This window comes from Rosa rugosa, chromosome 1, assembly GCF_958449725.1.
Source record: "Rosa rugosa chromosome 1, drRosRugo1.1, whole genome shotgun sequence".
Taxonomy (NCBI): domain Eukaryota; kingdom Viridiplantae; phylum Streptophyta; class Magnoliopsida; order Rosales; family Rosaceae; genus Rosa; species Rosa rugosa.
Window position 1 is genome coordinate 17165749 of NC_084820.1, and position 23467 is coordinate 17189215.

The following is a 23467-nucleotide window of genomic DNA, read 5'->3' on the forward strand; positions in this document are numbered from 1 at the left end:
GTATATTTTCTTTTATGGATCACACAACTAATAGAAGTCATTTGTGTGATTAAATTGTTGATAATTGCTAAGAACCTCATAATGTGATTTTGTAAATTGTTCCGATTGTTAATCAAATTTCATTATGAGTTTATCTCACCCTTGGTTCCCATCAATTAAAAAAGATTCGTCGTGCCAAGAACCTGTGGAAAGATCATTTAACGTTCATTATTACATCTTTTATTGGTACATAATATAGATTATAGGAGGCCAAGCTAAGGCTCAGGAGTGCATGCTCGTCACAACGATTGCGACAAGATTATTTTTCTTGAGCCTAGGAAGCTTTTGGGTTCCCCTTGACAAAAAAAAAAAAAAAATAATAATAATAATAATAATAATAATCTTTTCTTACCAAGGGTATATTTTCTTTTTGGTATAATCTTTTCTTACTAACAATCTCTTCACATAATCCCGGTACTGTTGAAATTAACCTAGCATGAAATGCAGTTTCAACACTATCGAACATTCGAACCGACGAACCCCATTAAAGGAACCTCTTTGGCTTGTTTGGTTGTACCAATACCATCAGTTGTGTCGAGATGTTTACACTATAAATTTTTCTTCACAGTTAAAAGCCAAAAAACAAAAAAATACAATTCACTTGCTGATGGAAACAAAGGATGAATGGGATACATCTAAAACCATGAACACAAGGTTGAAATCTTTATGATCAACACCAATGCAATATGTACAAATCATAGTTGAGAGTTTCCAATTGTTGATGCGAGCTTTTGGCCTTGGTAGTTGGCAACCTCTGCTATCCTGAAGATGCCTACCTTGTTTATGAACAACCTTGTTTATGAACAATTGGCAAAAACCTGGATTTGAAACAAACCAAGATACTGAAAGCAATATTATGGTAAACTCCCAAATTGGTTAAACAACTCCATAAGAATTCCAAATCTTAATAGTCAAATAAAATCAGCAAATGTTAGACAGACTTAATGATAATATGTGACAAGTAACTATGCTTAACCAAAAAAATAAACTAGTCATGGAATCTTGAGTTGCTGAACCAAATACTGGTTCCAAGCCATGACTGAAAACTCAGTTTATATTACAAAAAATTTCATATCAATGCGCACAGAGACCATGGCAATTCTATTTATAATTTGCAAAATACAACTACCAGTTATGGAATAACAGAATCAAAATTTGCCAACCCAAATTTTCCATGTAGCAGAACACAGAGAAATTAACTATGGGACACTTACATACACCATAACACCACTAACTGAATGGATACCTTGCTCAATGAGTTACGACCCCCACCCCAATCTCATCTAAACCTTTAACATCAGGCTTTAGTTCTTCTACTTTTCTGCAAAGTCAGAAAAGGTTTTTTTATTTGTTAGGGAAAGTTTTCCAAATCTTGAAAGTGCTTATGGTTAGTAGTTAAGGAAACACTCAGCACCTTACACCTGCAGCTTCTGATTGGTTTTGAATCAATGTGTTCAGATCAGCAGTTACCGTCTCATGTACTTGGGGATCTGCAAAGTCCTGCTCCAATGAAATAGGCAAGGAATATGACCTTATATTGCTCGGTAAAAACAACCACTGAAGCACTAGCACTAAGGATTCAAAAGTTAAATGCTTACACCATGAACATCTTGCATCCACCCAGGAATACTTTCTGAAAGAAGGGTGATGTACTGCTCCATTGCTACCTCTGCACTCATGTTGCCAAGCTGATGCCAAGCATTCCTGGGACAAGGTAACCAGTTTCCTCAACTTCATGAAGAAGCAAATGTCAATCATTACTATTCGCTATTAAACTTTATTGCGGAGGTGAAAGCCTTGGTGTGATACCATTCAACTATGTTCTCATATGCTTACCGGACAAAATGTATATGTACCTTAAGTTTCTACGCATATGAGCATTAAAAAATGTCAGTAAGTTACACAAAATAAGTTCTCCATTTACTCTGCTTAATAAGGTGCAACAGTTGGAACTTGGAAGGTGAAATTAAACCAACAAGAACTATAACAGGCATATATGCATACGATACAGAAACAGAACAACTGGTGTCTTTCTATTCCTCCCCCTTGTCATACTTCTTCATGTGCCAACGAACGAATAATAGATACTACAAAGTACTAACCCCCGACACAATCAATAATTTCAAATTAACTCATGTAATTCAAACCATTATATCCTACTTTAACATATCAGAATCTTCAGTAATATTATCATGTGTTACTTGAGGAGTCATAGGAAAATCACCAATTAAAAGTCCTAAATCAAATAAACTGACGCATGAAAGAATTACTATCAGTGGACATACAGAGCTTCATTTAGAGAAATCAATGAGCAAAAGCACAAAAACAATTCAGATAGCACGATGGATAATCACAGCACTAACAAAGGCACAAGAGAATTGAAAAGCTACCATTTTGCTCTTGCCGAGACCTTGAATGCCATAGGCTGGCGTTCCAAGCAAGGCCCTCGAGTAGCAATCTTGTGAAGCCCATCCAACCTCATCTTCACATCACTCCCAAGACTTGAAACTCTATCAGCATTACTCTTAGACCCGACAAACACCACTGCAGCACCAAAGAGCCTCTCCAATTCAGTTCTTTCTATATCCTCCCAATCATTATCCTCACTGAAGAACCCCTCATTAACTTCACCATCAACTACATTGTTCTTGGCTTCATCAGTTCCATCATTTCCATCACACTTTGACACGATGATCTCTTCACTTTCCGGAATTCCCACTTGGTTTCTTGCCAAACCAAACTCAATTTCGCCAAATTCATGCTTCTCGGAACTTGCACCAACCAAGTTCTCCACGCAGCCACATATACCAACATCCCCAGCAGAGCATTCTTCCTCAACATACTTCTCCGGCAAACAAACAACCCCCACTTCATTTCTTGCCAAATCAGACTCAATTTCTCCAAATTCATGCCTCTCGGAACTTTCATCAACCAAGTTCTCTCCACACCCACACACACCACCATCCCCATCACAGCTTTCTTGTTCAACATTCTTCTCAGGCAAAGTAACAACTCCTGCTTGGTCCAAATCAAACTCAAGCCCGCCATTTTCATTTTCATTTTCATGCCTCTCAGAACTTTCATCAACCAAGTAATCTACATACCCACATACCCCAACACGCCCATCAAAGTTTTCTTCTTCAACATTCTTCTCCGGCAAACAAACAACCCCCACTTCATTTCTCCCCAAACCAAACTCACGCCTCTCACAACTTTCATCAAACAAGTTCTCTACACCACCATGCCCATCAAAGTTTTCTTCTTCAACATTCTTCTCCGGCAAACAAACAACCCCCACTTCATTTTTCCCCAAATCAAACTCAACTCCCCCAAATTCACACCTCTCTGAACTTTCATCAAAAACGTTCTCTACACATTCACATTCACATTCACTCTCACACAAACCATCAAACCTTTCTTCCTCAACACTCTTCTCCTTCCAACAACCAACTCCATCACCTCTCAAAACTTCATTTTCATCCAAACCCTCATCCACAAACTCCTCAAGAACCAAACTTTCCTTTTTGGGCTCACCCAAAAACTCATCACCTTCCGCAGCTTTCTCAACAAACCCACTACCTACCTCACTCTCCCACTCATGAGTTTTGGGCTTGCACTCATAAAGAACCCGTCTTTTTCCCGCATGGTCATCCCTGCTCGGACACAAAGCAACAATCACAGGCAAAAGGAAGCAAAGCAAGAAAGGTACCAGGAAACACAGAGCAATCGTCAATACAAAATCTGAAATAAAGTCCATAGCTTTTTGCACAGAGAGAGTGAGACCCAGAAGAAAATTGAAGAGCTTGATTTCGGTGGTGATGATGAGGCACAGAAACAGAGAGAGTAAGGAGGATTTTGCAGAACAGAGCAAAGTATATTCCGCAATTTTTGCTCCGCTGCTACTGCTACAGCTACAGCTACAGTTGAGTGTCGGTCCCATTTATAAAGTAAAGGCTCTTTCTTTTCTCTTTGTCAATATTTTTTTTTTTTTGGTTGGTTTTGGTAAAAGTGAGGTGTTTGGAAAAGGACTTTTTGTTTACCTAGAAGCGATTAAAAAGGTTTTATATATACTTGGAGTGATATCAAAGCTCCAAAAATGCTTTGAGTGATATATATGCTTGTGCATGGGATTAGCATACTCAAGGGATCACCAATTATGTTTTTTTTTTTTTTTTTTTTTTTTTTTTTTGAACAAGGGCCGGTGCGGCTGCCCTCAAGCCTTCATAAATGAAACCGACGAATACAAGGGGGGGACATTGAGCCTAAACCCCAGATTACAATCTGCAACTAGAGTACATCCAGAAAATAAATCATGAGACGACTCTACTAAATACTTGTATTCCAATCCACACCAACTAGCAAAGAACGCGCTACAGACGGTTCTATTTACTTCCCAGCGGTGACACAACGGAAAGATTACTCGATCAGCAACTTTAATGCAGCAAAGCGTAATTTCCATTCTACCAGCTTTCCTATCATGTTGCCACTGGACTCTACATCCAGTGGCACGTAGTCTCACCCTGCCACTAGGAGGCAGCGACCATTTGACCAAGCAAGGAACTCGCCGCCTACCAAGAGCAGACAAGGCACTTTGAGTGCACACACGGGTACACAACCCGACTAGCCCCGCACAACAAGTGTTGGGTCTTATTACTCGCGATAATCGCAAACAAACTAAGCAACAGAAGCAAATAAAAACTATAAATAAAATAAAACTTGACGCAGAGCCCACTAAGTGAACCCAGCCCCAAACTGCAGCCCATAACAGGCCCATAGGCAGAGTCCCAGCCCAGGAATCCAAACCAGCAGATGGGTCGTTACCCACCAACCCGGCCCAACTGTGTTGCTGCATCGCACCGCCCCCAATCCTTCCTCCCCTCCACTGGCGTTGGGCCACCGTTACCCCACCTTCATCGTCCGGCCATCGGAGGGCCGCTCCAACCATTGCAAACCCCACCTGTCCCCAACCGGAGAATGGAAAGCCCGCATCTGGTGTCGAAACCACACCGGCAGACAGACCACAAAGCCACCGATCCCGACCAGCCAACCTTCGATCTACATCAGCCAGCCACCGAGCCCAGCTTGTCGGCCACCTACAACCACCAAACCCCGCTCCGGCCTGCTTCCACTCCGATCCCAATGGGATCTCGGCCCACCGCCACGACACAGCCACGCCAATCGACCGAGGAAGAAAGAGAAAACCACCATCTCCCGATCCCAGATCTCGAGCTTGAGCCACGCCCACGAAACAGATCACCCGTCCGGCCACATCCGTCGTGCGCCAGCTAGGCCAGAAGCCATCACCAGCGCAGTGGCGCAGCCGGACAGGAACAAAGGCTGACGACGGCGTCCTCTCTATTCCAACGCGTGGGGCGCGTTCCCTCTAGCTAATTACCATAAAAGAATTATAATTGTGATTGAATTATCACCAATTATGTTTAATTGAGGAGAGATTGTTTTTAGATGGTATTTGGTTTGCACGTCTAAAATAGAGAATTATTATCGTATCTCATGATATATTTGAGAATACTAGTTCATATAATCAATTACAAAAAATAATTTCAATTGTGGTAACAAACACACATACACAATCGATCACAATGATTTTTAGCTAATTAGTAATTACGTTTTTGCTTGTGGTCATAACCATTTAAAGGGTTTTTGGTCTCATGGGTTAATGTGCGAATCATGTGAATGATACCTTGATTTAGTGGATATCCAATTTTACAAAAATAGTGATCATAATCTCCACTAGAAGTCAATTCATCCTCATTAGATAAGCTCAAAGACAAGGTGAGGTATACTTGACTAAGCTTTGGCCCTCATATTCGTGACAATTTCTAACCTAACTTAATTATTCGTACGAAAAATTTAAATATGTTTGGTGGGGTGGTGCCATATAGAATTTTATGGAAAAGAAGTTTACCAAAATAGTAGTTCCATCCCTAGATTTTAATCACATTATATAGTTGACAAATGACTCCAGAGTCTTCAATAGAGGTTGAATATTCAACCCAAAAACTAAAGTTCCACGTTATGATTTTGATACATAATATATAGTGTGCAAAACGTTTTTTTATTTTTTATTTTTACCATGGGGGATAAATAATAATAATTTATAAAGAACAAAGGGGCACCTTATATTAAATAGATTTTATGACAATTTTTTTCAGTGAAAATAGATTTTGTGATATGATTGAGTATGATATGAACCCAATTAGCAAAAACAAAAACAAAAATTCAGAGTTCAAGGATAATTAAGACTAGATTTCAAGAAGAGCCGTCTCTCTCTCTCTCTGCTAGGGTTAGGGTTAGGATTTCTTTGCTATCTATTTTCAACGCAACCATGAGCTCCGTTGATGCCATGGCTGCTCGGCTAGCATCCTCTCTTGCTCTCGCTGAGGGGAAGAAACAGGTGGATCTTCGGCCTACGCAAGGCCAAGGTCTGCGGCAACCAGAGGTCTTTATGGTGGGGAAGCTACTCACTGCTCGGGATTTCAAACTCCGCTCCTTCCTAGGGATGTTCCGCAATGCTTGGCGGACTAATGGATCTCTGAGGGTGGAGGAGGCAGAGGGGCAAAGGGTTTTGTTCACACTGTCGGATCCTTCAGATCGGGTTCGTATCTGGAAGGGTGCTCCATGGGGGTATAATCATGCGCCGGTGGCGCTGGCTTGCTATGACGGCGTCATACCTATGGAGAAGGTCCCTCTGACAATGGCTTCATATTGGATAACTCTCCAGGGCATCCCTCCTGCTTTCAGATCCGAAAGGGTGATGACTATGATTGGTTACACCCTTGGGAATTTTCAGGAGATCGACAAGGTTGGGAAGAAGGCCGGCAAGCTTCGCATCCGAGTGGAGATTCCTCTGAACAAGCCGCTGCCTTTCAAACGGTGGTATTGGGTGGAGGATGAGGTTGAGTTCCAGTGTAAGTTCAAATATGACAAATCGTTTGGTCGTTGCTCTATTTGTGGATTGGTGACTCACGTTGGCCTACCTTGCTCGGGGCCGGCGCTGGAGGAGGATGATGAGGGAGCGGAGCGAACTGTCTTGGGGGCACAACGTACAGCTGCAGCGTCGGTGATGGTTGGCGGTGTGCAACTGCAATCGGGGATTTCCAGTTCGGGGACGTCTGCTGCTGGTGTTTCGGGTTTGCAAGCTAGGGGTTTGGCTCATGGGCAAACCCTGGTTTTCAAGACTCCTATTCCAAGCGTAATACCGGAACCGGCTTTAGGTCCTTTCTTGACTAAACCTCGACGTCAAGTCATGATTCGAGAATTGCAGGACGATGCCACGACACCAGAAAGGGTTACGGGGAAACGTAGAGGTCGCTCGGATAATGGAGTGACCATATCTCCAAAGAAACTGAAACTTAGTTTGGCTGTGGGCAAACACAACCTGAGATTGGAACCGGAAAATCTTGGTTTGGTTCCTATGCTGGAGGACGGTAGCTCAGGTAGTAGCAAGCGGCAGCGAGGTCGTCCTCTGGGCAGTAAGAACAAAATGCCTTATGGGGAGAAGAAAAAAGGTGCAACACTTGGTGGGGTTGTGAAAGAGAAGACAGCCTCCAAGAAGGAGAAAGTGAAGAAAGCATCTGATGGTATGAGCTCCAACTCGAAAGGGAAGGAGCTAGTTATTTACTAGTTTAATTCTGTTGGGTATGAGCCTATGTGAGCAGGGACAAGCTTCTATGAGTCTTCTATGACGTTTCTAGTTTTTAGTTTGTACCACAATTGCGTGATTGGCAAGCTAGGGCTAGTTGAATGATTTCCTTTCCGTAGAGGGCGAGGTTTGTTCGTTTCTTGTATAGGCTCGCTTAAATGTGAGCGTCCCAGTGATCCTTAAGAGTTTGCTTTGGTTTAGATAGGTAGTTCGGATTTTCTTGCCGGATGGCTTATGTAAACTTTGTAGACTTTAGCCTTTGGCTGTTGATCTAATGCAATCAACTTCTATTTCAAAAAAAAAAAAAAAAATGATATGAACCCAATTGTGCGTGACCATGTTGTATGATAGGCCAATTTGAATTAAAAAGGAGGACCCAATTGTGCGAGTTGTGCTAATAGGCATGTCTTTGTTACAACAGTGTCATACCAACTAACCACGGAACCACCTAACATGATTAAATCTCATTAAAGGGGGGACTTTAATAATGTGTTTACAAAAGACGTTCTGTCTGTCTTCATCTATTCTCCTTTCCTTTGTGTGTACGAATTTGCTGTAAACATTAGTCATAGGGGTATGGAGATTTCAAAGCGACATGTTAACAAGATTGGTCGATCTAATAAAAAGTACAGAACTTGAGATTCACAATACCATAATCTAATGTGTATTGTGAGGGAAGTTTTTGTATTAGTGCAAGTCCCAAACGAGAGACAATGAAATAGGTGCGAGAATCGAATGCATTACTGTACGAATGCTTAATATTTATGAATATCTATGGCCTTTGCATCTAGAGTTTGTGAGAGTGGGTGTTAGTCAGGCCTTAAAGAACCATTTTACAGTGACCAAGTTCACAAAACTCCCCCAAAGACTACGATCACCCCACCAAACACCACGAGTTGATCTGATCAGCCATTCACACAACACAAGATAGAAATTGGTGGGGTGATCCTGCGTTTAGGGCCACGTCATGAGTTTGGTTTCCACATGCTTGGTAAAAAAAGAGCTGTATTGATAAAGCCGGTCCCTAAGTGATTGATTGAGATTTCTTTAATTTTGTGTTACGTCAGTGAATAACAAATATGAAATACGCTAAATTAACTACGGTTAATATTTTTTTGGGACGGCAAGTGAGATTCTTTTTTTCTTTTATAAATCTCAATCTCACGCAAAATGAGATTTATAAAAGAAAAAAAGGAAAAAACAAAAGTCCACACGCAATGGGTATGAACATATTTATGGCTTTGTTGTACCCGGCGTTGGGCCGAGAGTCCAAGATGCAATAAATTCTAAACAGTGTCGTTTCAACTACCCATCTGGAACTTTTCCAAGGCTGACGTAATAAATTTAACCTCGGCTATAAATACACCGCGTTATAATTGCCCCTCCCCTTCTTACCCAAAGGCACACACAGCTGATTGGGAAATTAGGGTTTTCAGGTCCTCTTGTTCCTTGTTCGATTTCCAGCCATGGGAGGAGGCAACGGTCAAAAGGCCAAGATGGCGCGTGAGAAGAACTTGGAGAAGCAAAAAGCCGCTGGAAAGGGTAAAAGTTTCGCGGCCTTTCATGTTTTTACAGATCAAATTTCTTGTTTAGCTGAAACTGGAGGAAAAAGATTGATCCTTTATGCTTAGAAGGTCGGTTTTTTAGTTTCTAGGGAGATTATGGCATAGATCTAGCTGCTGCTGCTGCTGGGTAATTTGATTTTTTTTGGTTGGTCAACTAATACAATTTGGTCAATTGTTTGATTTTCACAGGAAGCCAGCTTGAAAAAAACAAGAAAGCCATGTCAATCCAGGTGATTTTTCCCTTGAGGCTTTTTTATATTATGTAAACTAGTTGATGACTAATTGTGGCCTTGTGGGTGTTATGTTTCACAGAAAGCTAGTGTGAGTTGAGGTGTTATGAGGTTGAGTTTGAAATAACTACTTTTATGCTTAATGTCGAAATGGAAGAATTGAATTTGGGTAATCAAAGAATTTAAGATTTATGTAGTTGCAGCCAATTTTTGGGCACGTAAGTTTCGATAATCAGCTACCCTGTGCTAGTTATAATGCATTAGCTAAGCTCTAAGTAACAGAACCTGGTTATGAAATGCATTTTGTCCATCATAATCTTACGAGTGGAGAATTTTCAATGCAGTGCAAGGTGTGTATGCAAACATTCATGTGCACTACCTCGGAGGTGAAGTGCAGGGAGCATGCTGAAGCAAAGCATCCGAAGTCTGATGTGTATGCCTGTTTCCCTCATCTCAAGCCGTGAAGGAACAAACATCTGGCTGGAGAAGCAGTTGCTGGAACAGACTATTATAAATGTTATTCTGCTCTATGTATATTTTCTAGAATGATTCTCCTGAGTTGTTCTAGATCAATAGCTATTTAAGGAAGTGTTCATGTGTTGTGGGAGTGTTTGGGAGAGGTATCTCCTTGTTGGTGTTAATGATCATGAAGCTTGGTCTTAATGATCGTGACTGTTGGTGTTAATCTTCAAAAAGCCACTCTTTACATGAATTCATGGTTTGGTTTCTCTATTTTTGCCTTTCTGCATCTTTGTGTTTCTGGTGCCACTTACTTGCATTGTTAGGAGAGTGTCAGCCATGTATGGCGGTATAAGATTCTCTTTTTATGTTTTGAAAATTGAAACAATGGTAAGTGAATTATACACAGATCAGATTCATCTCTAGGTGCAACTTCTTCATTAACAGTGGTTGGATGACAAGAATTACTAGACTGCAGGCTGCAGCAGTATTTTTACCTGATTAAATTTCGATAGGGTGCAAAGAGCACCAGCACCAGAAATTGAAAGGGACCCCAATATTTCCCAGAACTAAAAGATGACAGTGATTGGGTCTATATTGGTCACATTCAAACTGCCTTCTTCATACTTTTAAAAGACCATCAACAATAATATATATATAGGGAAAACATGCTTTAGATACTTCATTTAATAATCTATGAAACAAAGCCAGTAACTGGAAGATCATACAGTAAAATCCCATTCAACAATCTCATTAACTTAACTGCCAACAATTGATAAATGCAACCAGTGATTATCAAGTATACAATACACTCCCAAGTAGCACAAACTCTAGTCCGTACATGGGACTTCATATTATCAAAGCTATTGTGTCCGCATCCTGCTGCTTTCTGCTGCCCTCACTTGGGAGAAATACGGATGGCCCTGCAGATAAGTCCAGCATGAAACGACTTTGTCATCCTCAGATACAATAACAGCAGAATTATCAACCTCAAAATAAAGCTTAAAGTTAAACTGATGTTAGGGTGTCACAAGAACCCTTAAATCCAGCTTGACTTTAACATGAGTAAACACTTAAAATAGTAGCTTGACTATAACACATTTAACACTAAAGATGTAGAATTACCATGGCTTCTTTTGCAGTTAACCTGTCTTGATGATCATATCGAAGGAGTTTATCCAGAAAATCAATGGCCTGCATGTCAGATACCTTTGAATAAGTAATAGCAGTTGTAGGAGTTCTGATGTGTTGTGATATATAAATTTCTTTCAAGTGTAGATGTGTCAACTGAAAATAAATGTGAACAAACTAAAACAACTTTAAGAGTAAATGCTCATAGATAAGTGACCTCTGGAGAAACTAGATGCTGATTGTCTGCATTAATAAACTTTGACCACGGCTTCCTGCTGTGCCTGCAGTACAATGTACCAACATATCAATACACTTTCAAAGACCCAACTTATCACTTGGCAGGATTTTGATTATAAACTGCAGTATTTAGTATTTTTCTGTTAAATAAGTTAACCAGCACTAGCAGCACTTACTTTGGCATGCTAAGATATGTCCATGAAGCATTCATTATAATGAAATTGACATTTTACAAGATGACAGAGAAAGTGATGTACTTAGAAGAAAAGATTAATGTTGAACATACCTCCCAACCAGTGCATCCAGTTGAGGATCAAGCTCTAAATGATATTTGTTCAGATACGCATTCAACTCATCAGTCCCAAGTACCTGAAGTGCATATGAAATGAAACTCATTAAACCAAATGGTATCGAGTAGAACAGTATATTTGTAAGACGCCACCAGACCATAGATATATGTGTATGCATAGGTGAGGAGAAACTACCCCATATGATATACATTACACACTCAAGTGACCCATGGGAATGTAAATAAGAAATAGTAGCAGCGAGGGAATCCTTAAGTTTCTCTCCAAGATGTATAGAATCTGAACATCCATGTAGAAGTACTAAAAATATAAACTGAAACCATTATTCGGTTCACCGTACATCCTATTTTGCTCATGCAGCAATCTTATCCAATAGCTATAAGCATATTTTGTTATTTCACCCAAAAAAGAGTTACTAGCATTACCTTGGCAATTTTGACCAGCTGATCATGGTTGTCGTGACCATAAAAGAAAGGCTCCTTGCGAAATATCTAAACATATAACAAAAGAACCTGATTACAATCTTCTCTAAATAGTAAATACAAACACATTACAAATCGGAGTTTATGTAATCAAGAACAACAAAGAACTCTAAGCAGGAAAATCGTCACCATTCCAGCAAACATACAACCAAGGCTCCACATGTCCAAGGAATAGTCGTAATCTTGCAGATCAACTAGAAGTTCAGGACCTTTAAAGTATCTACAAAACAAGTAAACAGTTTTAAATCATTCTACAAAGATGAATTTACAATTGAAGGAGGCAATAGAACTAAATGAAAAGCTTAAAATCGAACAGCATTGAAGATGGATGATGACTTATAGATACTGGGTACTTTGCCATCTGTACTCTAGCATTTCTAAAAGTTAACACTTGACTACCCTCTGAATTGCAGATGCAAACTAGCATGCACAAAGTATTATGATTATGGGGATCCAATCCATGGTTTTTATGCAAGAAAATTTCAAAAATTTTCCACTCAAGCAATTCATGTTTCAATTTTCATCCACTAACATGCTTCGGTGTGGGCCCTGCCCAGAATAGACTGGTTCTAGAATGCTCTAAAAATATTACCTTGATGCCACACGGACATTATACTCCTTGCCTGGATGGTAAAATTCGGCAAGACCCCAATCTATCAAGCGAAGCTTTCGCAACTCATGGTCTATCATAACATTGTGAGGCTTAACATCTCTATGCATTATTCCTTGTGAATGGCAGTAGTCCAATGCCTGCAACAAAAGATAATTGCGCTATTAAAATCCTCAAGTTCTTATGCAAAATAGGTCCAGACAAATATGCTGATCAAACATTGTAAGCATACATAACAGAAATCAAAGACAACTCCTTTGAAACAAGGAATTAAGGTTGAGCTGACAATTTTTTTTTCCTTTTGTTTAGAATAAGATTGTACCAAGCAATTAAGTTAATCAAGGTAGCACAGGTGTGAACTCCCAAGAAGCACCAAACCCCCAATAAATTCATAACAGAAAAATGGACCAAGAGCATATTAGAGTGGTTAAAAAAACCTTCACATGGAATGACAGCACTTTAAGGTACATTTGGACAAGATGATTTTCAAGGAAAAGTCTTGATTTCACCACAAAACCAGATTATCAGAAACTTAATAAACAAGTAGATTTAATTTATTTGAGATAACCATATAGTAATCGTAACGGAACATATCGTTCAAAACCATGTGTTCTTGATATAGTCATAAATTTGAAAATTTCTCATGTATTGGACCTTAATACAAACTACCATCTTTAATACTCCCTCCTCAAGAGAAAGCAATAGCCATTCAAGAAGCATAAACCACATGCAATAAGATTACCTTGAGGAGCTCATATATGTAGTAGCGAATGTCATAATCAGTCAGTGTGGGGTACAGAACTTTGAAATCTGTACTATTAACATACTCGAAAATCAAGCTTGGAGTTTTCGAGTGCTGATCTCGAACAATATCAAGAAGCTTGACCACATTTGGGCCCCCACAGAGGTTCTGCAGAATCTTAATCTCCCTCTTAATCTGCACAAACACCAATATCCAGATAAAAACTCCACCGACCATAAAGAATCGAACTTTAGCAATTGAATCAATAAAGAAGCAGAACCCAAAACCCTAATCTTTTACCTTCTTCTTCTTCACAGGCTTGAGGATTTTGATTATGCATCGCTCATTGGTATTGACATTGATACCTTCAAAGACCTCGCTGTATTTCCCTCTCCCTACTTTCCTCACAACCTCATAATCATCTTGATCACTGCAAAAACCAACAGTACAATAAATCCCTAATCTAGCTCAGCTCACAAAATCGGATTGAAAAAAAAAAAATCGAGGAATCAAATTAGGGTTCAGAGAATTAGGGTTTACTCTTACCCCCATTGGACGGTGAGGGACTCGTAGTCCCAGTACTCCTTGGGGCGGAGGACGTTGATGTCGGCGTAGACGCGAGCTTTGGACATGGCTGCTGCGAGATTGGGAGGCGAGATCTGAGTAGGCTTGGGTTTGGGCTGCTGCTCTGTAAGGCGAGGAGGGGTGCGCAGGTTAGGCAGGTGCGCAACCGGCGCACGCAAGGTGAAGAGGGTGCACAGTAGCAGGAAACCGAGGTAATATTGGTGGTGGTGGTGGACTATTGTTATCGTGCGCATATATCACAAGGGCCAAACGACGACACCGTTAAAGCGAAACGACGACGCTCCATGGGTCGGTTGGTTTTGCTTTATTTGGCTGGCGGGGGGAGTTTTCGGTTGGCTGTGGTGGGGGGTTTGGTGACGTGGAGAGATGTGAGTGGTGGTTTTGGTCTTCTGGTTTCGTTGTTTATCTCGCCTTCCCTACAGGATCGGCACCCGGGGGGAAAAGGAAAAAGCAACACAACGATTTAAATATAGGGGATGATGTTCCCATGTGACGTTGAAATTGTTTTACCAACAAATTTTACAACGGCACTTTAGGTCTAATTCTTAACCTCTTTAGGTAGTGGTTAATTGACTAGGGAGTTATTTTCTAGAGACTTATTACCTTCCGGAAACATTTGTTTTACCTGTTGAATCTTTATGCACCGATCAGTCGATCACGTGAAAGAAACCTTTTTTATACTTATTATTTTTGTCGGGACAGAATTTACGTAAGAGAAACGTTCTGCGCACTTGTTATTTTTGTCCGAACATATACACAAGTCTCGTGTTTGCTTCTTTAGTCTTTATGTGTCGGTCACGTGAAAGAAACGTTTTATACATTTATTATGATTGCTCGATTTATACGCGATTCTCGTATTTGCATCTTTACTCTTCAAGCACCAATCACGTTTTCGACGCTGTTATCTTTATCAAAAGACGTGCTTAGAATTATGAGTTTGAATTGAACGTTGCTCCATAGAAATGACGTGCCAATGGAAGACTGTTCAGATCAAATGGTTTACGAATCTCTGATAGATATACAAAATCAAGTGTAGTTTACAAATCTTTCACACACATGACAAATGATGCGACACGAAAACAATCCATCCGCAAATTACCACCCACAGTAACTTAACATGATCCAGGATGAGTTGCAGCGTCATGACAATGATCATGCAAAAACACTTCTAGTGAGTGGCACCAATACGACTGTAAAAGTAACATTGTGCTCCACCCGGCACCATTGTGCTCCAATTACATATTTATCATGGATCAGTGTTGTTATTGTCAGCTAGCACAATGCAAGTACTTTTCTCTCTTTAGACTAGAAAGAAAAAAGGTTGAAGAAAGTGAAAACGAATGTGTTCCACCATGTATTGGATTGGAATATGAATCCTTTCCACCAAAGTATTCAAGATCACCACCTCCCAGTGGATTGGTCTTCACAACCATTAGTCTCTCGCCTCTGCTCCTTTGCGCAGGCCTCCACTCCTGTTGTGTAATTCTAGAATAAAGCCATACCACTGTGCCGCATTGTTATCAGGAATTCTAAATAAAGCCGCCGACTGCACCGCATTGTTCACTAGATGGAGGATTTGCCTGGCCAACTGGCTTCAGCAGACTTATACATCATGTCGTATGATGGAGCTCACTCTCCACCTGCTGGTTTTGGTCTGATGCTTCTTTTGAATATTCTCTCTTCTGCTTTCTTCGCTCTGTAAGTCGGTCCTTTGTTTGACATGCATCAGCAATATTTCAGCCATCACAAGGTCCTCAATAAGATATAAACACACAAATAATAACTCATAACTAGTAATTACTATGGGGAAACAGGATTGGACTTTGCTATATTGAGTAGAGATGAAATCACATTGATGCACTGTATTTTGTCACCTGGATCTTGTGGCAAAGATATGAAAGAATCGCTCTCACGGATTTCAGAAGTTTGATGGCTGCAAGGAAGAAAGCTATGTGCAAATCAGATACTAAACAATACACCAAGATGCAGGGCCTCAACAGGTTATAAAACATCAACAAATAACTGTACATGAATCAAAGAGAGTTGACATATCCTTCCCCCAAACTTTATCTTTTGGTGGTAATAAGAATATGGTAACAGGATAGTTTGGGCTTAACCTAGTAAACTTATACAATAAAGAGAAGCACAAGCTAGCTACATGGTGTATTGTTGTGTTTTTACCTTCTTAGATGTATCAGTGGATTACATTGTCATCAGTTCAAATACATTATTACTCTGAGCATTGAGCAATATCCAGAATTCTACCAGTCATTTGCTAACATGACTTGATGTCTGCTTTCACTCCCAAATATTTCCTCTGAACCAATACACACCTGGTGAAACAGAAGCACCAAAAGAGCAAAAGAGCATCTTCTGGGGACTGCAGATGAATAATTATTTGCAGGAATCTTTAAAAATCTATAAGATCAAACAAGACTATATTTACTTAATATAGGATGAGTAAATTGAAGTCCTGAAGACTTATAGTCACGATAATGTACGAATATGACATGAACAGTCTATCCAAAAAGTCACTGCCCTTCTAGTCTTCTATAATTGAATATCCAGGACTTGCACATTAACATGTAACGGTAAATTTAATTTTTGTAATTGTAAAAGCATTAACAGTCAGAACAAGACCAGTGCCTTCCATAAGCTTTCAGTCATCTACTCTTACATTCAGGGTTATGCAAAGGGTGTGCATACACTGCATTTTTATAAATTTTATGACCTTCCGAGACAAGATCCCTGGAGCAATGTTTGGAGAGTTTTATTCATTTTTATTGTAATGATTAACTGATATCAGTTGTAGAATGCAGCATCATGCTAGTTAATTTGGAAAGAAGGATGAGGAAACTAATATAAAGTATACCTAATACCAGTCCTACCGGATGATTTTACACTTCACAAATATTAGGTCATAACACTTCATAAACATTGAAGATCCAACTAAGTACCATGCATTTCGTGGATAAACTCATAAAAGACAATGCAGTAGAACTCAGAAACTATCCCATTCAAGAAGCTATAATGAAAACCAAATCACACCATCACAGCAAGCACATTAACTGCAACTTCTCCTAAAAGGGAACTCAAAGTCCTTAAACTGCCAACTTCTCATAAAAAGGAAATACCACATTCTGCAAGTCCAAAACATCACAGGCTCATGCCAATCACACTAACAGAGGCGACAATTCTAGACCCCAAAGCTCTCCGATGAGCCTTTTTGCATACTAGAGCTCAGATAACAATCCAATAAAACTTTTGCAGCTTTTTTTTTTTTGTTTCTTATCATTAATTTAACATGCTTGGGATACAAGATCCATCATTTTCCTTAGTATCTTTCAAGAAATGTGGGTTCTTATTTGCAATGCTCAACATATATATCTTAACAATGCCTTACAAAAAAGGATACCAAAAACAATAATGCTCACACATGCATCAATATCTCCATGCATTCAATCTTAATTGTGAATTAAAACTAAAATGAGAACATATCAAACAGTAATTTTGGATCTGCAAACAAATAACCATTACAGTGGGTGGGAAGATCACTTTGTGGACAATGTACAGAGATGTGATACTAATTGAACACCGCAAAGGTTCTTCTGTTCTTGATTCTGAGACTGAATTACTGAGTTCACAGAGCTTAAGATGCCTCTGATGAGATTTGACCATCATCAAGGAATGTTTCTTAGACCTGGATTCATTTTTTGAACATCAATATATAGTTGAATCCGGGTCTATAAAACATTCCCTGATGATAGCCTATGGCACATCCAAGCCATCTGACAAGCTCATTTTTGGAGGCAAATCAGCAACTTAGTGTCAGAACAAAGAATTGAACTTACCTCCAAGTAGTTCATTTAGTATTGATCTAGATCTCTGTAAACTGGCCAAAAGAGTGACCTCCAACAACTGAAATGGTGAACCAAGATCTGGATTTGTGTAAACTTGCTGCTCTAGCGCCCAGCCGCTTACAAAGAACGAAGCTTTCTTCAGCTGAAGATGGGTATTTAGGGTTCGTTTCCTTTCCTAGTCTTAACCGTGTTGCCAAACGTATTGGATACGATACACGCAAGAAACACGGTGGGCACCTTTTAGCCGAAAGCGTAAGGTCAAAATTCGTTAATCACAGATCGGAAAGGTTTACCGTAACGGTAAATCTTAAAGAAAGACGATATATTTAAATCCTGACAAATTCTGCAACTGATAAAAAGGTCTTCTTGCCTTTTCATTTTTGAGAAGGCAACTTTGTTTTCATATGAAAAGCAATTAGCACTGTTACACGTTTATATTGTTTGTTCATGTTCACTCATATACTTCCACCTGACATTCCTATTAAGAATATAATGAAAAAGAATGGTTTCCACCATGTATTGGGATTGCAGTAACAATACTTGTGTCTTCACACATTAACAGCTTTAGGTTGTGTTTGCTCAAAATCGAAAACCTCAAACATGAGGCGTCTTACATCTGGCTTCCCATATACAGTGTATGAGAGGCCATGAATGGCTTGCTGAATAGCAGTTGTGGCAGGATTCCTTAGTCTTCGGTTGTGCTCGTAGGCATCCATAACCTGTTCGGAATAGATGATAAACTGATGGAGGCGCTTCTCCCTCAAATACCTTCCACAGAATTTGTTCATAAGAAGTCGGCGGTGTCTCTCTGCCAACCACTTTCCAGGAGCATCTAAATGTTTCATCAGCAATCTTTCAGCCATCACAAGGTCCTAAGCAAGAAATAAACCGACAATCACAGAACTGTCAACAACTATATTTAAGTAGTATGTGAAAGGAAAATATGGACTTTGCTAAACCATTGAGGTCAAATCAATTTCATTGATGAAATGTAACTTGGTACCTGGATTTTTTGGCCAACATATTCTAATCGCTCATAACAGAAACGAGGGTGCTCAAATTTGTGCTTCGATGGATGCAAGAAAGCAAGCTGTATGCAAATCAGAAATCAAACAATACATCAAGATACAGGACCTATAAATATGGGTATGCATAAATAGAGTTGTCTTGAATAACAAATTTATGCACAAACTACATCTTTGGATGGTTTTAAACATTTGGAAGGAATGATCTGTGCTCTGATGTAGCCAAGTGAACCCTAGTAAACTCCGAGTCTAAGCAGAAACAAAATGCTAGCTAGCTAGACATGTGAACACGCAATATATATAGAAATTGTAGCAGAGTCGGCTTCCTTCATATGCTTGTATTAACTTGGCTTTTTTTTTTTTTTGTCCTCAGATTTATCTATTACATTACTGTCAGTTCAAATAAAATTTCAATCTTTGGGAAAATATATGTATAGAGATGGAGTGTAGCAAGGGATCACCTGTAGCCCAAGTCCAAGTTCGATGTTCCTTGCCTCTGTAATGTCTGGAATTCTATCTGTCATCTTTAAGGGATATCCCAATGCTCGCATAACTTGTGGTCTGCTCTCATAATCCCATATATTTCCTCTAAACCGATGCATACCTGGTGGAACACAAGCCCTAAAGAGCCTCGGATGTGCAAACAGAGCATCTTCTGGGGGCTGCAGAGGAGTATACACGTTATTTGCCGGAACCAAGCAACATTGAGAAGATAAATACATCTGGGTCCATATTTATCATATGGCAATAAAAATGAAGCAATGAAAACTGAAATAGTCACTTTGAAATAAGATATGACATGAAAAATCTATCTAACAAGAGCATCCTAGAATTGCTTCAATATATATTCATCACTAGAAGTTTAACAATTGCTTTAATATACAATCTTAAAAGCTAGTGCTTTTCATGAGCTCTAAATTATCTAGTCTTATATTCGGTACCCTCAGGGTTATGCAAAGCACTTGCATACAAAAGTGCACTTCAAAAACAGATTTTTTTTTTCTTTCCCGACCGTCTGAGACAAGATCCCAATGTTTGGACTGTGTTTTCACTTTGTTTTTCTTGTCTATCAACATAAATTATTAACAGAAAAAAGAACGAAGATATAGAGCTTGCCCTGTAAACTGCAACATCTTGCCAGCTGAGCTTTTTGTCTTCAAATTCTACTGAAACATAATCAACATCTTCTAGTTGTCTCCGTAATCTTGGCTGGCAGTCCTCAGCTTCTGGGTCCATTCCAAATACTTCAAAAAGAACACGATATACTTCTGGCATACCAAAACACAAATATATCGCCCCAAACAATGCCCAGAATACACACCTGCCCAAAAAAGTAAAACAAAGAATGAAGCTCATATAATTTGATTAATTTACAACACCAAGAAACCCTTAAATTGCATGATTAAAAAAAATAAATAATAAATAAAATAAAAAGACAATTATGTATTGCCAATGAATCTATGGTCTGGTTGGGAAGGTGATAAGATCTAAAAGTTCATTGGGAAGCAGGAGATAAGCTAATAGTAATATATATAAATAACTTCACTGCGAAAAATTGAAGTTACGTACAAGACCCTGAATTCGAGATAAGAAAGTGCCATACAGTTGGTATGTTTTGAACTTCCATTCTTAACCCAAGAAATGCTTCTCTATGTGTAAAATGTATATACTATTTAGCGAAAAACATAGGCATGCAAAAAACATGAAGAAATTTGTCACCAAATAAGCCAGCCCCAAGCCCTATCCTGCCATCCATTCCTTTGGGAAGACTCTCCATCATGTATACGCTTCATGATCTATCATCAGCATAACTGATGAATTGCTATCTCAAATGCACGTAATTTATTTTCAAATGCCATTACCTCCACTAATGTCCTGCTAACTACATGCCTCAGACCAACCCTAGGATCTCACAACATATAAAGTGACTAATATAAGATACAAGCTTCAGTGGAACCGAGCACCACAAATATGGCACTGCACAACATTATGGTTGTGCCTAATACTGAGCTGAGTCTTTCAAGTGTAGGCCTTATGTGCTCATTCTAATACATTAACTTAGTGACTTCAACTTCCATTGAAACACATAGAGTTCACTGATAAGCTCAACGTAGAAGTTCTATTCAACTAGTATCTTAAGATTCACGTATCAAACAGTATGCAACAAAACATACAAGACTCCATTGAAGAAGCATAACTTTAGCTACGTTCATCAGGTGTAAGCCTCATATGCCTCTCTTAATACACCAATTCAATGACTTCAACTTCCATTAAAACATATAGTGTACACTAACAATGCTCAAGTCCTAAGCATGAACAGCATAAAGTATTCCACTAAGTACCATAAGTTCCAAAGATCAAAGAACATGCAATCATACTCAAAACAATCCCATCAAAGAACCTCCACAGACACAAAAATAATCGAAAACGAAAAGCATTGAACTCACTTGACAGGCGGCTCTCTCTCCTTCCTCTGCAACTTATCCATATCATCAAAAGGAAACACCAAGTTCTGCAAGCTAGCAGCCTTAATCCACCTGGGCAAGTACCTCTTCCCAATCAACGCAAACACCCTCTCCCTCATAGGACCAGGGCTCTCCCTCGGATACCTCTGCAAGAAAAACTCAGCCAAACCCAACTCAAGCACATACTGCCCCAGAAACCACAGCCTCGAATGCGCAGACCGCACGTGCCGGGCATTAGTCCTCTCACAACTGGGATGCTGAAACGCCATGTACAGCAATGTATCAAACTGCTTAGCTGGGTTATCATCCCCTAACCTCTCAGAGGGCTCAAGTGGGTACCCAAGAGCTTGCTTAGCCTCAAGTAAGTACTCATCTATCCACGCCTTATCGGCATTGTTGAGTCTCGAAGAGGGTAAACAAGAACTGAGCAAAGGAAAGGATTTGAGTGAGAGTTGTGGGCTGTTGAGGAACCTCTGAGCTAGTCTGTTGTCATCTAACGGTGGCCGGAGTATGAAACGTTTCGGGGGTACTTTTTTCTTGGGAGAAGTGACTCTTTTGCGCTCTGAGAGCTCCTTGAGGAGCCTCTGGGGACTGTTCTTGGGGAGCTCTTGTGGGTCGACTGCGACGGCGAGAACTCGGAAGTTTCGAGAATTGGGGTTGCGGGAATTGGGGGTTATGAGGCGGATTTGGGTTGGGAAAGGTGACAAGGAAGAAGAGAAGGAGTAAGTGTTGTAGGAGGAGGATGGGGTTGAGACCTGTGTGAAGGTTGAAGAGAGTTCCATGAGTGATAGTGGGTTTTGGGTATGGAAGGTTATGAGCATTAAGAGCCAACAAGAGGGGTTTGATTAGTTGTGGGTTTGAGATTGAATGAGGTCCGCCATTGATAGAGGGTTTTTGGGGAGATGAGATTTTTGCAGGGTTTTGGAGTTTGGATAAGGCGTTTGAGACTTTCCTGTTCGTTCTTTGTTGGATATTTTTCTTTTCTGATGCAGACATTCTGTCGTATAGAGATTTCCGGTATCGTTTGTATACCCGGATCGAGAGAGTATTTAGTGCACTGACATGCACTTTCACCAATAAGAATCAACGGCTGAACAACATTAAGTACATTTTTTTATTATTAAAAGAAAAAATATTGCCTATGTGATGGGCAGCAGCGTTATTGTCTAGGGTGTCTAGGGGATTTAACGGCGAAGGGCAGCGACGAGCTGATGGATTGGAGTCGGGGCCGATGTCGCCTGACCAGAGGAAGGAGCGCGGACGAGCTGGGGGGGTGTTGTGCGGTGGTGTTGTAGGACCGGAGATCGCCTGAGGGTGATAAGTGATAACTGGATGGCAGCGTCGCTGCGAATCACTGGTGTCAAATTAGACTGATTGGACCCGATCTTATCAGATCAGATCGATCACTGGGTTGGGTGTTCTGGCTCCGATCTCAGGAAGGGCGGTGTGGCTAGGCGGTAGGTGGTAGGTGATGGTGGTGTTGCTGCCGGAGGATGGACGACAGGGGAGGCGCCAGCGCGTCATGATTTCTGCACCCGATCTCGGCTTGGGCCGTTTAAGAGTTGGGTCTGGGCTTTGACCCTTGACTCTTTGTTGGTCTGGGCTTTGACCCTTGACCCAACTTATTTTTCTATTTTGCTTTATTATTATTTACTTTTATTTTAGTAAGCTACGGCTCTATGCCAGTAATAATTCCCTACCACTTTTAGATAAGGCGAAGTGGGCTTTGTCCTGGTATGCACACTTTGTGTGCCTTGACTGGCCTAGCGAGGCGGCGAGCTATTTACTTGATCAAATGGACGAAACCTCCTAGTGGCAGAATGAAATTGAGTGTTGCCAGATTTATTTTCGTGCAGTAACATAGTGGGAAAGCTGCGCTATTTGTAATGATGCTTCTTCGTGATAGAGTTATTTTTCTGGTATGTCACCGCTATCTCAAAGCAAATGAAGTAGTCATTTGTGCTCTTTGCTAATTGGTGCTTGTTAGAATACATAGGTTTTGTGGAGAATCCTGGTATTATTTCAGGATGTTCTCTTTATGCTCATTGTAATCTAGGGTTCAGGCT

General features: G+C 40.1%; 4 protein-coding genes across 5 annotated transcripts; 1 reads left to right on the forward strand and 3 right to left on the reverse strand.

Annotated features, from left to right (window-relative positions):
- Window positions 1-523: 523 nt before the first annotated feature.
- Window positions 524-3961, reverse strand: LOC133721656 (acyl-CoA-binding domain-containing protein 5-like). 2 transcript variants are annotated; one of them, XM_062148338.1, is made up of 5 exons: window positions 2430-3961; window positions 1638-1743; window positions 1454-1539; window positions 1286-1360; window positions 524-857 (listed from the first exon to the last, which is right to left on the reverse strand). In XM_062148338.1, exons 1-4 carry the CDS (start codon window positions 3794-3796, stop codon window positions 1291-1293), a joined length of 1629 nt encoding a protein of 542 aa, XP_062004322.1. In that variant the 5' UTR covers window positions 3797-3961; the 3' UTR covers window positions 524-857; window positions 1286-1290. The 2 variants fall into 2 exon arrangements, with proteins under 2 accessions (XP_062004322.1, XP_062004330.1); XM_062148346.1 differs by having other exon boundaries at window positions 1254-1360.
- A 5122-nt stretch (window positions 3962-9083) lies between these two features.
- On the forward strand, window positions 9084-10229 carry LOC133727422 (uncharacterized protein At2g23090). The gene is made up of 3 exons (XM_062155002.1): window positions 9084-9244; window positions 9457-9497; window positions 9842-10229. The coding sequence occupies exons 1-3, from the start codon at window positions 9169-9171 to the stop codon at window positions 9959-9961; spliced, it is 237 nt and encodes a 78-aa protein (XP_062010986.1). The 5' UTR covers window positions 9084-9168; the 3' UTR covers window positions 9962-10229.
- Window positions 10230-10612: 383 nt separating this feature from the next.
- LOC133721668 (casein kinase II subunit alpha-2) lies at window positions 10613-14393 on the reverse strand. The gene is made up of 10 exons (XM_062148350.1): window positions 14013-14393; window positions 13767-13896; window positions 13467-13661; window positions 12707-12864; window positions 12244-12334; window positions 12058-12123; window positions 11611-11693; window positions 11305-11368; window positions 11082-11150; window positions 10613-10879 (listed from the first exon to the last, which is right to left on the reverse strand). The coding sequence occupies exons 1-10, from the start codon at window positions 14282-14284 to the stop codon at window positions 10820-10822; spliced, it is 1188 nt and encodes a 395-aa protein (XP_062004334.1). The 5' UTR covers window positions 14285-14393; the 3' UTR covers window positions 10613-10819.
- A 4011-nt stretch (window positions 14394-18404) lies between these two features.
- Window positions 18405-22386, reverse strand: LOC133721676 (ribonuclease III domain-containing protein RNC1, chloroplastic). The gene is made up of 5 exons (XM_062148359.1): window positions 21384-22386; window positions 20053-20257; window positions 19398-19598; window positions 18915-19001; window positions 18405-18783 (listed from the first exon to the last, which is right to left on the reverse strand). The coding sequence occupies exons 1-5, from the start codon at window positions 22220-22222 to the stop codon at window positions 18460-18462; spliced, it is 1656 nt and encodes a 551-aa protein (XP_062004343.1). The 5' UTR covers window positions 22223-22386; the 3' UTR covers window positions 18405-18459.
- Between the last annotated feature and the right edge of the window lie 1081 nt (window positions 22387-23467).

Coding starts and splice junctions, on each gene's coding strand:
- LOC133721668 (XM_062148350.1), bottom strand. CDS start 14,284: ATGCGCACGATAACAATAGTCCACCACCACCACCAATATTACCTCGGT. Junction 13,897..14,012: donor TCCCTCACCGTCCAATGGGG/GTAAGAGTAAAC, acceptor TGGTTTTTGCAG/TGATCAAGATGATTATGAGG. Junction 13,662..13,766: donor AGCCTGTGAAGAAGAAGAAG/GTAAAAGATTAG, acceptor GTGTTTGTGCAG/ATTAAGAGGGAGATTAAGAT.
- LOC133727422 (XM_062155002.1), top strand. CDS start 9,169: ATGGGAGGAGGCAACGGTCAAAAGGCCAAGATGGCGCGTGAGAAGAAC. Junction 9,245..9,456: donor GCAAAAAGCCGCTGGAAAGG/GTAAAAGTTTCG, acceptor TGATTTTCACAG/GAAGCCAGCTTGAAAAAAAC. Junction 9,498..9,841: donor AGAAAGCCATGTCAATCCAG/GTGATTTTTCCC, acceptor TTTTCAATGCAG/TGCAAGGTGTGTATGCAAAC.
- LOC133721676 (XM_062148359.1), bottom strand. CDS start 22,222: ATGCTCATAACCTTCCATACCCAAAACCCACTATCACTCATGGAACTC. Junction 19,599..20,052: donor AAGATGTTGCAGTTTACAGG/GCAAGCTCTATA, acceptor ACTCCTCTGCAG/CCCCCAGAAGATGCTCTGTT. Junction 18,784..18,914: donor ATGTTGGCCAAAAAATCCAG/GTACCAAGTTAC, acceptor TTTCTTGCTTAG/GACCTTGTGATGGCTGAAAG.
- LOC133721656 (XM_062148338.1), bottom strand. CDS start 3,796: ATGGACTTTATTTCAGATTTTGTATTGACGATTGCTCTGTGTTTCCTG. Junction 1,744..2,429: donor GTCTCGGCAAGAGCAAAATG/GTAGCTTTTCAA, acceptor ACCTTGTCCCAG/GAATGCTTGGCATCAGCTTG. Junction 1,540..1,637: donor GGATGCAAGATGTTCATGGT/GTAAGCATTTAA, acceptor TCATTGGAGCAG/GACTTTGCAGATCCCCAAGT.